Consider the following 15,635-nt stretch of genomic DNA (forward strand, 5'->3'; position numbering starts at 1 on the left):
CGAATGTGCGGCGTACGTTAGACGCGTGCTCTCCGAGCGAGCGAGAATAGCAAATACATAATAGTGATACGCGCCACGTTACTCGTATACGCGCGATAACATGTAACGCGCTGAAATACTGTAACACGACACCCTAACTAAATTCCATCTCTTTATCGTATCTCATTACAACGGCGCATTCGTTGCATGTTGCGCATTAGAGACGATATTACGATTTAATTACAATACAGGTATCGATGCTGTCCTTTTATTACATCTCGTAACGGTATATTACGGTATATTACGGTGTATGCTGTAACGTTTAGTTGATATCTTGAAATGGATCTTTTAATCGATATAGTTTGCTACAATTCCGCTAGGAAAATAGAAGTTATATAATGAGTCACGTTAACCGTTGGACGCGTAATTTCTTAGCGAATTTTGCAAAAACTTGAAACGTACGTAGTAAAAGAATTATTTTAGGTCCACAAAAATAGTTCTAAAATATCTCTATATATTATCCTCGCAAAAAGAAAAGAGTCGAGCGAAAGTATCGAGAGGAATATCGTAATCAAGTAAATGCTTCAAAATTTTATTACTATATTTTAAATAATTGTTCGAGATTACGATCGCTAAAAATAGCGATCGTTTCATAGCAGGCACCACGACATTTTTATCGATCTTCTTTTTAACATTTTATATATTATAACGAAACTTGAGTTGTTCTCGGACCTGCTCCGGCGATCGATGGTTTGAAAGCTTGTTGATTTTAAACGTAATCAAACAGGACGAAACGTAAACCGCTATCTCGCAATACTAGCGGTACATCATGAACTTTGTTAGTCGTAATGATTTCGAGAAGCCAACAATTCTATTGTCTCTACTCGCTGTTGCCAGGGGCTCGGAGTCTCTGGTATATTCATTGCGAGTATAAAAAACTCGGCAACTTTCTTACGTTGATTAGTCGTCGTTAGACATTACCTACTTTCGATCGCGAGCGGTCTAAATTACAGTGAACGAAAATGTAACTAAACGAATTCAATGCGGAACACTCGCAATTCGGTCTACCTCTAAATTCTATAAACCTCGTATAAAGTTTTCTTTTTCTCTTTTGTATATTTTGGCTATATAATAAAGTGACGCGCCACGTTTGAATATTTGCGTCAGTTCCCACGTTATCTCCATCTTCCTTCACGTCGCATCGTGAACAATAATATACAAATAAAATAATAAAAATATTACTTAACCATTTCACGTTCTAATGCTTAATTCTAACAGGCATTCTACTAAATTAGTAATTTTAATCAATATGATTATTTATTGTTTCAGATGCAGATACGGATGCATTTTCTGCGGATTTGCCACCTGCAGTACCGGAGGATCCGGTTCGGGCCAAGCAGGACCGGCTCGAAGGTAGATTTTATGTTTATTTTTAACATTTTGCATTAGAAATTTAGTAGTTTTAAATATGTTCTTTTTACAATCAAATCAATGTAAAATTTAATATTTAATATGTGAAATATGTATTAAAAACTCTAAATAAAGCATATACGCACATATACAAATATATAAAATAATAGATATTTCTTAATTCTTATAATATATTTTATATAAATAATACTTTATATACATATAAAAGTTATACTTTGATTAATGTAAAAGAAAACCTTAACATTATAAATTTGTTTAATTTATATCTAATCGGTGATATTATGTTTTTGTTTCAGAACCGGATGCAGAGACGTGGCCGGTCCTAGATAGGCGGTATCGGTGAGTAAAATTTAGGGTATTGGTGATGGTTTTTCCCGTCGAAATTGCTATTTCTGAAATCAGTGCGATTCACATTTTGCGTTAGATTTTTGCATGTACGTGAATTTCTTCATAAGAAACGTCGAGCGGAAAAGGGATATAAGTCATATTTCTCACCTTTTTCAAGCAGAAAATTCATAAAATAGAGATACTTATAATAGAACTACTTTATTGTAACACTTTTATCGATTTAATTTATAACAGCTATTATATAATTGAATAAATAACTTGATACAATATAGCAGTTTTTTTAACGATTGCTTTGTGTGTGTACTTTTTCACTTAAAATTAAATAATTACGTATAAAGACTTCTAAATAAAATTTGATAATTGTTAAATTTTATAATACAGAATGTGTGCGTGCATATATATTTTCTTTCTCTAAAATATCTGGTTAAGCTTTACCAGTGACGTTATATCACTATTCTTTATTATCGTTGACTTATAACATTTATCCGTTTTCGATGGTTCAGTTTTTAGTATAAAGTTTTTTACCGTCAATATCGACGCTTGAACTTTGTATAAGCTTGAAAATAATCATGTGAATTATAAATCGTGGTTATTTTGCACGTCCCAATAGGACTTACAATTTTTAGTTCTCTTATTTTTCTGTTTATTTTGTTATTGTTAATTTTCTATGTTAGCTTCGCGTGCGAAAAATCATAAAATCCATGGATATTGGAAAACATTTTACGAAAATTCTAATTATATTAGACTTTGCTTCTTTTAGTTTTGTACTTTCAGTTTTTTCCGTTTTCTGATCTATATTTTTTATCATAAATCTTTTATCAGAAATAGAAATAGAGGTTTTACAAAACTAAGTTTGTAAAAAATGTCTCGGTTTTCGTGTAATTATTTTATTGATTATTAATATTCGCCGTTTTTATTAATATTAGCAATTGGAAAATTGATAACATTTTCATTGAATTAACTTCACGAAAAGAATTCAACGATAACGTTAAAAATTTAGCGACATCAATTTTATTTGCAAATGATTTCACATAAACGGAGTAATTAGCATTTTCTATTAACAATCGTTATAATTGTTAGATTGTTAGACTGTTAGACTGTTTCCTTTTATGCATTATTTACTTCGACATTGCAATTACTGTTAATTATTGATATTCGCAAAAGATTTGCGAAATTGAGTTCTGCGTTATAGGCAAGAATATTATGAAATGAAGTGATCTGTGCAAGAATATTGCTAAGCAATGAAATTTAAATGAAATTTATACTATATTAAAAGAAACCGCAAATTCTTCATTTTTCGATAAATACCCTTTAAACTTAATTTATAAATACTTTATGATAGATTTATCATTTATGATAGATATTATTATTAAAACTATTCGTAAAATGTTGCGTCATACATATTACGTAAATGAGTTTGCAAATTAATATAGATTTCTCGTGTAAATGCACTATGAGTGAAATGAAGTGATCTAAGAAGTAAAGTTCAGTGCAGTCTTCTAGAACTCTCTCTTTAAGATTTACACGCTTTATTTTATGATAAATTCTCGCGTTAATTATTATATATATCCGTGAATAATGAATTATAAAATTAGTTGAAATTGCAATTTTGTAAATTTCGCGTCGCGAGTGGTTTATATAAAGTGCAATCAACGAGGGACGACACAGGAAGGCTCTCGAATCACTTGGGTACTGTTACAGTGGAAGATGCATCGGTGGACCTCGAGGGACGCCGCGAAATGATGAGTTTCAATTATAAATTTTACATTAACCCGTTGTTTTAACTACATTTTTATGCACTTTGTTGCGGTTTATGTATACATATTATTTTCATAATTTCGCATAGTGAAACATATTATCAGAAAAAATTTATGTCAATTGTTTAAAATATAATAATTTAATTATTAAAAATAATAATGATTTAATAAGCACTTTCTTCGCAATAATTGCATAATTAATTGCGTCCTTTTTAAAAATTAATTCAATACTTGAAATTTTATCGAACAATAAATCTGGTCTATTTTCTGAACACTTAAAAATCGCAATCTCTAATTTAATATTTTATAGAATTATTTTCCAAGCACAAGTTATCCAAGAGAATGTTTTAATGAGCTAGACTAAAGAGATATGGGGGTGAAAGTGACCAAGACGTATTAATTACATACCGCTAACTTTTATGCTGTTATTAGCCTGTTTTTATTATCAAATGATTAAATATTAGAAAAGCTTTTTTATCGTTCCTACAAAATAATAATTTTTTTTCTCTCTCTTTCTCAATTTTTTTATATATAATAAATTAAAATATACATGAAATATATAATACATACGGATATATTTAAATACTTACTTATACTTAAGTACTTAAATATTTATACTATATAATATTAAATATAAATTCTGTAATTCTATAAATATCAGAATTCTATTTCTTGTAATATTATTCGTGTACTTATATATTGATTTATATATATAAGACAAAAAAGAGAGTGCAAAATGTAGTTAAAAAGAACAGGTTATACTGCATGCGTAGTAATCGCTTGTAATAATCGCACTGATTTCCAACAGAAGAAATCATGAACTGTCAAATTTATCATTTTATATTTTGCGCGTCGCGTCGTTTCACTTATTATTAAAAAGTATATTTCTACATATTTGGTTCGCAAATGCAATCCAAGTATGTAAAATTAACTTTCTTGTATTTCCTATATTTTGTCTAATATTTTTCATTATTACAATTTATGTTATTGTTGTATTCTATGAAACTTGTATATATATTTAATATTTATGAAACATTTATGTTTATGTAGCAGTTATGTACATTTATGAAATTTTTATACATTTCTTTGCAAGTTTAATATAGTTAATATTTTTATGTATTTATATATATACACATATATAAAAATTTACTTTTTACAGATTTATATTCGCTGCATTTTGTTTTTATGTATCTCTTTATGCAATTTTTGCTATTCTATAATTATAGCTGTTCTATAATCCTGTTCTTCGATATCCAATGTAGAAATATTCCTAGGCAATAATCAAGCGCTGAAACACAGTTATAGATAATACTATACGGTATAAATAAGATATAAATACGTTATAAATTTATATAATACGCAAATTTGAAATTATTAAAATTAAATGAAATAATTAAAACTAAATTAAAAGAAAGGAAGCTATTTTGAATAAATAATCGAATATTTATAAAATAATCAAAGATCTATAAATACAAATCCTTTTTTAGTTACTTTTTTAGTTACGCTATCAAAAAACAAAAGTTATATATGGCGATTTTATTAATTAATACAAATACGTAAATTTAAAATTTTACTAAAAATTTTAAAATTCCCAAAAAATTGAAGTATATGCTTCGATAAAAATTTTATAAATGAACATTTGTGCGGAAAAACATATATATTTAAAATACAAAAAATGTAATTTTCAAAAAGATTTCGTGAAACGTAACAATCTCTATATCCATCGAATAACTATAATACTCGTTTCTTTGATCAAGTGATTGAACTCTATCCACCTAATATCGTTCTCACCTGAAGACCGTGCGCGGCCGATCTCATCGAATCTTTGATAATCCGCGCTCAATTTTGGCAGGCGAACGTGCACGGAGGCTCGGATGGCTGTGCCAAGATTCGCAGGGCAGAATGTAAGGAAGCCGAGTCTCCGATGCCGCAGGAATTCCAATTTCTTCTCGATTTCTTGGACCACTTTAACGAGTCTCTCGTATACCGCCGCGCCGCCCGGGGTTACCATCTCGTTCCATCGATATCAAACGCATGTGATCCTCCTCGTTGCACCAGACAAGGAAAGTTTTCTTCTCGTTAAAAAATATCTCCGTGTACCTGGAGGAAAGAATACGGCGCGATACAAGCACGGTAGTTTTATATGCCTTGAACTTTCAACCGGGAAGCCGTTCTCCTTTAATCGCGAAAGGTCTTCTATTACATCCCGTTGTCTTAAGTATTTTTGTAGATAGTTTTCGTTGTTATTGTGTGTGTATATGTGTATGTGTGTACTTATAAATATTACACTAAGTTTCTTGTAGTACGGCAGAGATAATGGATAGGTCGCAAGGAAGCAATTCCGTTTAACCTTTAACCAAAATCGTCGTATTTTGAGTCAAGGGACATTATGTTGCGTGTTCAGAAAGTTAGAAAGTTGCCTCGCCCACTTACATTTTAATTTGAATCATTTTTTCGTTTATAATCACGTGAAATGCTCGAAACGTGGCGTAAACTTTATCACGAAACCAGTATATATGTCGTAAAGATAAACTTGCTTTCGCTTAAATCTCACTTCGCACGATCTTGCAAGATCTTACTTCAGTCTGGCAGTTTTATTAATAAACTGTAAGTAATATTAAATTCAGTTACAAAAGTAAAATCGTGGCGAATATCGAAATTAAATGAAGCCCAAGGTCAAGATTAGCCTCGGAATAAGCGTTTTTTAAATTAATCTAGCGATAAGGTAATATCTCATAAAGTACATGATACGAAAAGTCTAATATTCGAATGAGCGTAAGCCGAGAGCGCGATGCACTTTAATCTATTAGTGTATTCAAAGGCTAGTCCGTATTGATTCAACCGGTCGGGCGAATCTCTTTATTAAAAGGAAAAACGGATCCGACTACGATTCTGATTATCCGTGAGTAACAAACAGGCAGCGCGGTAATCTCCATCGAATGCACGCAACAAATGAAAAAAGAAATGCAGCGAGATATGCAATAGTGAATAGATAGACGATCAAACAAAGCACGCAATTAAATTTGTCCTATGGCGAATCATATTTCTGCACATTGCACATTTAATTAATATTAGCGGCAATGTCAAATGAGGGGAGCAAGGGGAAAATCCAACAGAGTTATGATGTTGTTAATTAAGCATAACTGCAGATGCGCCCTGCGTAAACGCGGGAAAGGGCGCGCCGAGACCCTTTGTTTGGCAGGCGGTAAAAAATGAAACGTTTTTTTTTTAATTGACGTGATAATTCGTTTTATCTTCCATTTAAAACCTTTTCAACGTAACTTGGATTATTCCATTGTGTACATTTTAAAAATCTGTCCGCTAAATGACGAAAAAAAAAGAACCGGCTGGGGAAAATAGCCGAAAACTCTTTTGTGTCTCGTTTTTCATAATAACGAATTAATGATTCAAAACACACCGTGTGCATTTCGCGAGAGCGCGTGTAATCTGGAGCGGTTCATAGAAAAGGGAAGAAAAAAGAATTCAACAAAACATTCGGTTCTCTTAGAAAACTCTCAAGCACTGTACGCCACACCCTTCTAAGCTCCGTAACACTAAGCTCCATAATACCTTCTAACCCTTTTAACTCCCTAATCCTAGAGGCGAAGGGATCTTCGAGACCTCATCGTGACGAAAATCATTAATGCAAATTTATTTAATCAGCTGCTTGCCGCTCTTGTACCGCGTAACATATATATGTAAGATATTATGCCGTAGAACACATTGTTTACACGAACATCATGGGGGATTTGTAACTTAAATTATTATTTAAAGTGAGGTATGATAAGACGTGGATATAAAAATCCTTATTACGAAGCTGCTTAAAAATGCATGTTGCGGTTTGCGGGTCGGAACTCGGAACATTTGCCGACACACGCGCGCGTAATCGTTTTGCTTATTCCCGTACAGAACTTGCTTTAATCTTAGTAAAGTTTTGGTTTAATCTTCGTTTCAACATAAATCCTCGATTTGGGGTGTATGGCTTACTGAGGGATTAATGTTTTCGAGTAGGCTGAAGGAACTTAAGACATTGTAATTGAATGTTTTAACGAAAGTAACTACGGTTGGATCGAAGTTCGACCCCGTATAATATTAGTCGTCGAAGTTGGCTGTTAGCGTGCATTGCAGTTAAGATAAATGGAATACATTCGCAACACCGTCCGATTTCTACTATAAATAAGATGCGAGGTGTTAGATAATTTTAGTTTATCTGTGGAAATGTAATTTAGAGCTGAATTATGTACACATAATTCGAAACTATTGGCGAATAAGAAAATATAACGCTATTAATATTAGTTGTATATTACATTGGGAGATTTACCCGTTGGCCAAAACCTAATAATGTTCGCTGCTTTTAGAAATCTGTCGCCTTCCTTGAACGGGAAATGATCATTCAGTAATTATTGCCGGATCTGTTTGTCTAATGCTCCAAGCGTGTAATAGGTCCCTTTGAGCTCGTCCTTTAACGAGGTTAAAGCTTCCTGTATCTAGAGGTACAGGATAATCGTGTTATAAAAGCTATCTTGTAGCTTCACTCTTACGGCAGCTTTAATTCTCTTTCGCCACGGCACTAAGCGATACAAAACTAATTGCAGAAATCATTTTCTTGGGATAAATCGCGCGCGCTTTCTACCAATGGCGGATTTAGTACTTCAGAAGCCCTAAATGCGACGATCCCTGCTTTGTTCAGCTTTATATTAGTTCGATAGACAGAGCAAGAATTTATTTACTGCACGTTCTTATGGAATGGATAAGATTTCACAAATTTCTCTATCGAACGTTCGTTTTTATTAGAAATTACAAAAAAGATAAATTATTATTAACTCGCACAACGATTTGAGAAACAGCTAAAGCTCTAAGAATCCGTTTAACTCGCTCATAAGTCCTCCACTGTCTTCCATTTTCTACTTTAGCTCGCGGTAATGAATCTCGCTCATGGCAGGATTGAATGGATAACAGGATAACCCTTGATCGACCTTACGCAATCCGCATCAAGATCATGTGCTTTCTTCTTGGATAAAGATTACTCAGTTTTCCTGGCTCACCCCTCAATCTAGGTCGGAATGAACGTCGTTAGCCCTAAAACCACTGTGATACTCTTCGATTACAGGGTCGAATAATCCGGTGAAGACGTTATAGGTCTCGGGATCAGACGCGTATATGCCCATGATAGAATCAGGATTCACCGGGCCAAGGCGCGAATCATGGTCTTAGGGTTAAATCCCAAGTGACTGCGCGTGTCTTTAGTTGGTCGAACAAAGTCCTCATCAGATATTTTTTTAGCGAAAAATCACCTTTGTTCGAAAATAAAATTAAATATGCCGTAACGGAAAATGTCAACCAAATTTTTGGTTGACATTTTCAACTACACTTTTTAAAAAGTTAATAAAATGTAGGACTTATAAATGCAGTCATTTCATGCATTTTTTATGTACAGAGTACATATTCTAAGTATCGCGTATTCATCGTTATGTTTTATGCAAAATATTGCCATATTTAATTAAAAATTTTATTAATTCTCCTGAAGTTTAGTTTGATTTAAATGGAATGTATATAGTATTACAAACGAGTATAAGCTGGAGAATATATTTAATTTTATTCTACCTTTTTTGTTTGTATTCATTATATTATTCTAACTAAGTATCACATATTCATCGTTTTATGCAAATAATTTACCACATTTAATTAAAAAATTTTTTAATTTTCCGGAAGTTTAGTTTGTTGTTAGATAGAATTACATTTTTTTAATATAACGTCATTAATACGTATTTAATATTGAGTATAGTATCGAATTGAGTATAGTGCAAACTAGAAGACATATTTTATTTTATTCTACCTTTAGTCTGCATAAACTTTTCATGTAACTATGTAAGCGCCTTCCAGTTCTTTTCCGTTTTTCATCGTCTATTCTGATGGAGCTTGCCTTTTTTCGGCAAACGCACCGCGCACGATCGCTTGTCGCACATTTTTTCAACCTCTCTCGTTCGTTCTTTCTTTCTCTCTTCACATGATCGTAATCTTTTTTTCACACACTTGTCTTTCTCTATCCTATCTGCCGTCGTTTATCTTGGGTAATTTTCTCGTCTCCTCGCCCTGATTTCTTCGCCCATGCTCGAGATGCATTTCACTCACAACGTTGGATTTTAATTACATATTTTTTCACGTACTTCTCCATTCTCTTCCTCTTCATATATATTCCCCTTTCCTCTTTTTTGACATCCGTCGCAGTCAGGAGAACTCTATAAGAGAAAGAGAACACGAAATTTCAACTGAAAATGGCGATGCATTATGCAAGCAAAAATTCTTTATTTATTCTGAACAAGATAAAAAATAAGATGTACGATTAAATAACGTAAAGTAAGATAGACTTGTATCAATTTTTAGAATACATTAATTTTCATTAAATATGTTGAATATTTCCTTTTAAAAATACTTAAATTTATAAAGAACTGCAATTTTTTACTTGCTGTGATAATAGCAATGACAATTGATAGGCATATCTAGTACAATTGATAATAAGCGTTGAAGAAAATTGATAATAAACGATGAAGAAAAATGATTTAAAGTAATAATAGTTATTTTAATCGTTACATTCGACGTTAAATTCTTAATATTTATACTTTATTCTCTTATTCTCTTTATATTATCCAGAATTGATTTCATTATCTACTTTTACTTGTATTACTGATATAATCATATGTGAGACCATCGAGACACTTTTAATTTAAATTTTATGTAACTAAAAACGTATGATAATCTTTATTTGATTCTAACCACAGATTTCTATAATTAGATCTCTAACATGATATAATTTGTTACGAGACAGTTTGAGGCCACGGTCGCCATATTTACCCGGTCATCACATACAGTGCTTTGTGAAGTAGTGTTAGTGTGCTCACTTCGCTTCGATTACATTTATATTTTGTAAAATTACAATAAAATTGAATAGAAGAAATCTTATATATTTTTTTCATTTTTAACGTTTTGAAACAATTAAAAAGATGCCTTATAAGTGTGCAGTTTCTCATTGCAATTGCAACAATAAAAGTTCTAATATTTTTATTTCGATGCGTATCTATAATTAATAAATATTAGTTTTACACAAATAAAGAAATGAAGTAATAATTAAAATAAAAAGATATATATAGCATCAGAGAAAAGGCTTTTCTCTGAGAGCACATATATAAAGTATTCAATAAACTTACGGTTAAAGTGACTCTTAAAAGATGCTACAGTTTGGTCATGACCAGATAAAGATGGCCGTCATCCTCTCTCCTATCAAATTAGCTTCACGTCCATCTTATGCTTGGGTTACACTATGCGCGTTATCGCGAATCGGATTCGCGAATCGTGCATTTGTATGCCATTCGTGCTAAGCACACATGGTATACAAATGCACGATTCGCGAATCCGATTCGCGAAAACGCGCATAGTGTAGCCCCAGCCTTACGAAGTTAGTGAATCTAGTTATAGAAATCTGTGATTTTAACGTGTTAATTAAAACAGCATTCAATTGATTCATATCGATTCAATCAATTTTATCCTTTATTACATTTAATCTTAAGTTTAATTATATTGTAAGTAATTATAAGTATATTATAAATTTTGATATGTACTCCAAGTGTAGATAATATAATATTTTATTGTTTTGGGTACAAGCGTGAGATATTTATCTATATTTTATATTATTAAATATTTCCGCATAAAATCAGCTTCGATATAATCAAAGTGATAGAAAGTTGAGTGAATAATGCTTCTCCATTTAACACCGCGCTTTTATAACTTAATAACGGATTCCGTGTTATATACAGGCAAATGCCGCGGGTTATAAATTATGTTAGGAAACTTCGGTGCGAGAAGAATATCGGTGGTGCACGCAAAACTAAACAAACCTTTCACGAAGATCCTAATGACACGTAACGAACGCGACTGACACGAACTATGCTCGAACTTCAAAACGCGAGGGGTAGCTCTCATGTAAATACTGAAGAGGCAGGGAGAAATGCAAGAAAGTGGGGCGATATTACCCAGAGGTGAATGAATGTGAAAATTAATTATACTGAAGTAGGTACGTCAAGCTGTTAATTGATGTTCGATAGGTTCCTTGAATAATGACTTATAAAATAGAAGGCCGAGATCTTTTGATTATTTAAAGAAAGTGGAAATACACTGTGTTTTGATGAACACATTTTTAACTTTCAACTTTCTATAAAAAATGTTACTTGCTGCTTAGCATTGTCTTATATTAAGAAACTGAATTCAGTTCACGTATTTGTTAATATTTTAATTTATATATATTTAAAAATTAATTTCTTAAAATCTCTCTTAAAATCGCTACTTGTCCGTATATAGCTATCATAGATATATGTATAATGACATCATCTGGACGTGATTATTGGTGAAGATAATGTCGGTTGGTAAGATAATTCATTCTTACGAAAGAGTGTCGAACTGGATGATTGTTTGACCAACGTCACAGCAATTCGCTTATTTACTATCATTTGTTTGTCGATCGATCGCGATGCGTACCGCCGTCTCCTGCCGAATTGTTTGAACGGTAGACTCGCCGGACGCCGGTTTCCCGGCCTCCCACCCCCGAGCATCGACGCGGTATCGTGCAATCTCGACAAATTATTCGGTACTTATCGCCCTCCCCATCATGGACGACACCAGACTGTACAAGTACTATCGAACGTCCGGATACGGTTTGAATTCGCTGGTCAGAAATGCCGATCGATTAGGTTACCTCGATTCCGTTCGAGGATCTCAATTTTTCACGAACCGTGCTTCGTTTCAGATATACCGATTTCTCATCGCCGATTACAATCTCAGGCGGTTCTTCAACTTGAATGCTTATTGCGGAGCGGTGACTTTTATTACGTTCATCTTCGTAGTGATTATGGCTGTCTGTTCGATAGCAGTAAGTTTAATATAGAGCAATTTTAATTACAGAACGGGTAATAGAATAGTTTCGCTTTTTTGATACATGTAGCAATTATTTTATTTCATTAGATACAGAATTTATTAGATAATTAACAAAAGGGTTTAGATTATATTAGCAACGTCTAAAAAACTTATCTGTTAATTAACTTTGTCCGTAATAGCAAGCACGAAAGCTTCTATGCACAATTATTCATTTGATAGAGAAAATTCAAGTGAGCTTATTATTCTGGCAATTAATTTGCATATGATACCCGTATGACTCGATACAATAATTAAAACGCCATGACAATACGAGTACACCATTCTATAATTAATTGTTTGCTTTAAATCCAACGTAATAATATTATTTCAACGTGTAATTAATCAAGGAACAATAAGCGATCGAAATCGCGGAATTATCGATATATTCCCCGTCGTAACGTGGCCGATTTTTGAATAGATAATGCTCATTGTTATATATATCGTACGAAAGAAAACGAGTCACGTATCTTTCGAAAACCTTGCCAGCGCCGAACTCTCTTGCCGGCTTAAAGAAAATGTAAACAACTTTGCGAGGCAATCGCTTGAATACTGATGTTTTCGCGCACGTGCCACGTTGTAACAAATATAATTCTTATACACACGAAAAAGTATACCATGCCTCTTCAATTTTGACGAAGGAGATTTCAACTATTTCCCACGCGAATAACGTTTGCTTTAATCCTTTTTTTTTTATCGAGCTAACGACGTTCAGAAGTTACAATTTCGAACTTCAAATAAATATACAAACAAAAGTTTTTATTGATTTTCAGTCTGCTATTTTTAGCTTTACGTCTACGAGGTTTATTTCTTGATAAAACGGATTAGAAAGCACGCGATAATTTCGTGACAATTCGTAACTATTTGTAAAAAAGATAAGCAAACAGTGAATGGTAGGAAATCAGAAACGAATATAAGAAAGTGTAAAAATTAGTTTAAATTTAATTTTATATATTAATTGCTTCAAATACTCAAATCTTTATTCTGATGTTAGAGTTTGAACACGGTGACGTTGAACGATATACTTTTTCGTGAATTATTCGAGAAAGCGGAGAAGGTAAGTTGGGCAGTTTCAGCAATCACAGCTAAATTGAAGTTTGATCGAGACTAGAGTGATATTGAATCGCACTTTGAAAGCGTCAACGTTGACTGCCAATAATTTGTAGAAGCTACCGCGAATGGAGAGCGTCATTAGCATCATACCTCCGTACAAATGCATTCACAAGCATGTAAGCTTATTACTTAAGTACTGAAAATTTTTAAAGAACACGATTAATATTTTGCGTCACGCTGTCTAATTATTTCGACATCTAGCTACAGCGGATGAGCGTGTTCCAAGAGAAAACGAAGAAAATGGTGGGTATATCGATAATCTGTTCGGTCGCTTGCTACTCTCACTAATTAAATACTTTAATTTCCGGATTTCCGGATCTCGCTGTAACAGTTATGCAAAGAGGAACTGGAGCTGGAAATAATGAACAGCAAAATGTCGTGCATCGAGAAGCTATTGAAGCCCGAGGTAAATTATTTGTCGCAATAAATGGGACACATTGTGGCGGCCGGGTCGTTACTAGAATAAATAAAAAAAACCCGTTTCAAACTTGAGCGCCATTCACGCGCGTATTCTTTGTCGCGCTTTAACTCAACACTATATTGATAAAAATAATCAACTCCACCGCCCACTCGCATCCCTATTCAGAATTTACGCGCGATCATCGACCTTAAATAATTTAATAACCAACAGGTCGCGGAGATGAATACGATGAAACTCGCGCGGGGGACTCGTACAAAGGGATAAACCGTGTGTCGATCACGAGCTCGTTTTTAATTAAAATTTAGCCGCTGTCGAAGAATGAGAGATTTAATAAAACGCATTTATGCGATTTTCCGCGTATACGCGCGGGATATTGTTACGATAGAAAGAAGTATCTCTTTTGCTACACGCGGGACGATCTATAAATTCTGAATTACCAAAGGTCGTATAAACGTATCATGGCCTCGACGACTTTCGGTCGTTGCGTCGGGCATTAGATCAGTCTCGGTATATCCGGCAGGCAGTTGCGCTCGATTGGCAGACATAAAATTAGATTCGACCCTATCTCAGACCTTTCTGTGGCTATCCAGTTTATATTGCATGACGGGATATTTTTACTCATTTTGTTAACCCTTTCTGAACGGGGATATTTCGGTACTTGTCTTTAATTAAGCGTGTCATACTTCTATTTCTTACCAACAATGAAGTTGATATTCAACATGGGGCACAAACCTCCGAATTAGTGAATCATTGAAGGTACAGGTATCACTAATGAGACGGTATATCGTACGGAAATTACGAGTTATAAATGTCATATTCTCGTTAGAGGATTAAGGTAATTCTTATCATCAAAAGATATTCTGTTTGTCGGCAAAGTGATCATCGAAACTTTCGAAGTTGTGATAATTTAGGAATTTTCTGCTTAGCTTTGTTTCTTTTAATCGATATGTGACGAATCTTTCCCGCGATACTCGTGCGTCATTATATTGTGCGAATTAATTCATTTGTTGTCTGATAAAATAATAATTATTATTAATAAAATTATTGACATATAATAACGGCGTATTTTGCACTAATTGAATATCGTCATAATGCGAATTTGTTGATAGTAACTACGTCCGATTATTATGCTAATAATGTATCTATTATACAAATATTATACAATATATAATTCTTTATTAATAGTACTCTCTTGTAGGAACAGTCCAAGTGGCGTCGTAGTAGATCACCCAAGGTATACCATCGTCCTATTAACGTGGAAGCATCAAAGTAGAAAGTAATTTATATACAGGAAAAGAAGACGCATATATATGTAAAATCTGATAAAATTTTATTCTGAATTTTGTAATTGATGTTTTTATTAACGATATATAATTGATATAAACATAATGGTTGTTGTCTGACGTTATATTTTAAACACTCAGTATAAATCTTGTGGCATAGTGAACTAGTGATATATATTCGCACATATCTCCGTCAGTTGTAAGCATTAATGAACCTTTGCGACTTGACAAATGTCTCAAAATTATATTGGTATTATTAAGTCCGCCCGCTGTATTTATGGATACCGAGCACACGTTATAATACTATAGTATGCATATCAGATACGAATTGATTTAAATTGT

The 15,635-nt window shown here is 33.1% G+C and overlaps 1 protein-coding gene across 1 annotated transcript; it reads left to right on the forward strand.

Annotated features, from left to right (window-relative positions):
- The first annotated feature begins 12,088 nt into the window (after positions 1 to 12,088).
- Positions 12,089 to 15,283, forward strand: LOC139775833 (uncharacterized). Its single transcript, XM_071712133.1, has 7 exons — positions 12,089 to 12,234; positions 12,313 to 12,435; positions 13,471 to 13,533; positions 13,643 to 13,705; positions 13,791 to 13,832; positions 13,921 to 13,995; positions 15,209 to 15,283. The coding sequence occupies exons 1-7, from the start codon at positions 12,175 to 12,177 to the stop codon at positions 15,281 to 15,283; spliced, it is 501 nt and encodes a 166-aa protein (XP_071568234.1). The 5' UTR covers positions 12,089 to 12,174.
- Positions 15,284 to 15,635: the final 352 nt, after the last annotated feature.

The sequence above is a fragment of the Temnothorax nylanderi genome, unplaced genomic scaffold (genome assembly GCF_030848795.1).
Source record: "Temnothorax nylanderi isolate EJ_2023f unplaced genomic scaffold, tnyl_v1.0 TNYL_tig0106_pilon, whole genome shotgun sequence".
In the NCBI taxonomy this organism is placed as follows: domain Eukaryota; kingdom Metazoa; phylum Arthropoda; class Insecta; order Hymenoptera; family Formicidae; genus Temnothorax; species Temnothorax nylanderi.

What these genes read in the sequence shown, in the direction of transcription:
- LOC139775833 (XM_071712133.1), top strand. Translation starts at nt 12,175, where the DNA reads ATGGACGACACCAGACTGTACAAGTACTATCGAACGTCCGGATACGGT. An exon ending in TGGCTGTCTGTTCGATAGCA is followed by an intron (nt 12,436 to 13,470) that starts GTAAGTTTAATA and finishes TTCTGATGTTAG; the next exon opens with AGTTTGAACACGGTGACGTT. An exon ending in ACAAATGCATTCACAAGCAT is followed by an intron (nt 13,706 to 13,790) that starts GTAAGCTTATTA and finishes TTCGACATCTAG; the next exon opens with CTACAGCGGATGAGCGTGTT.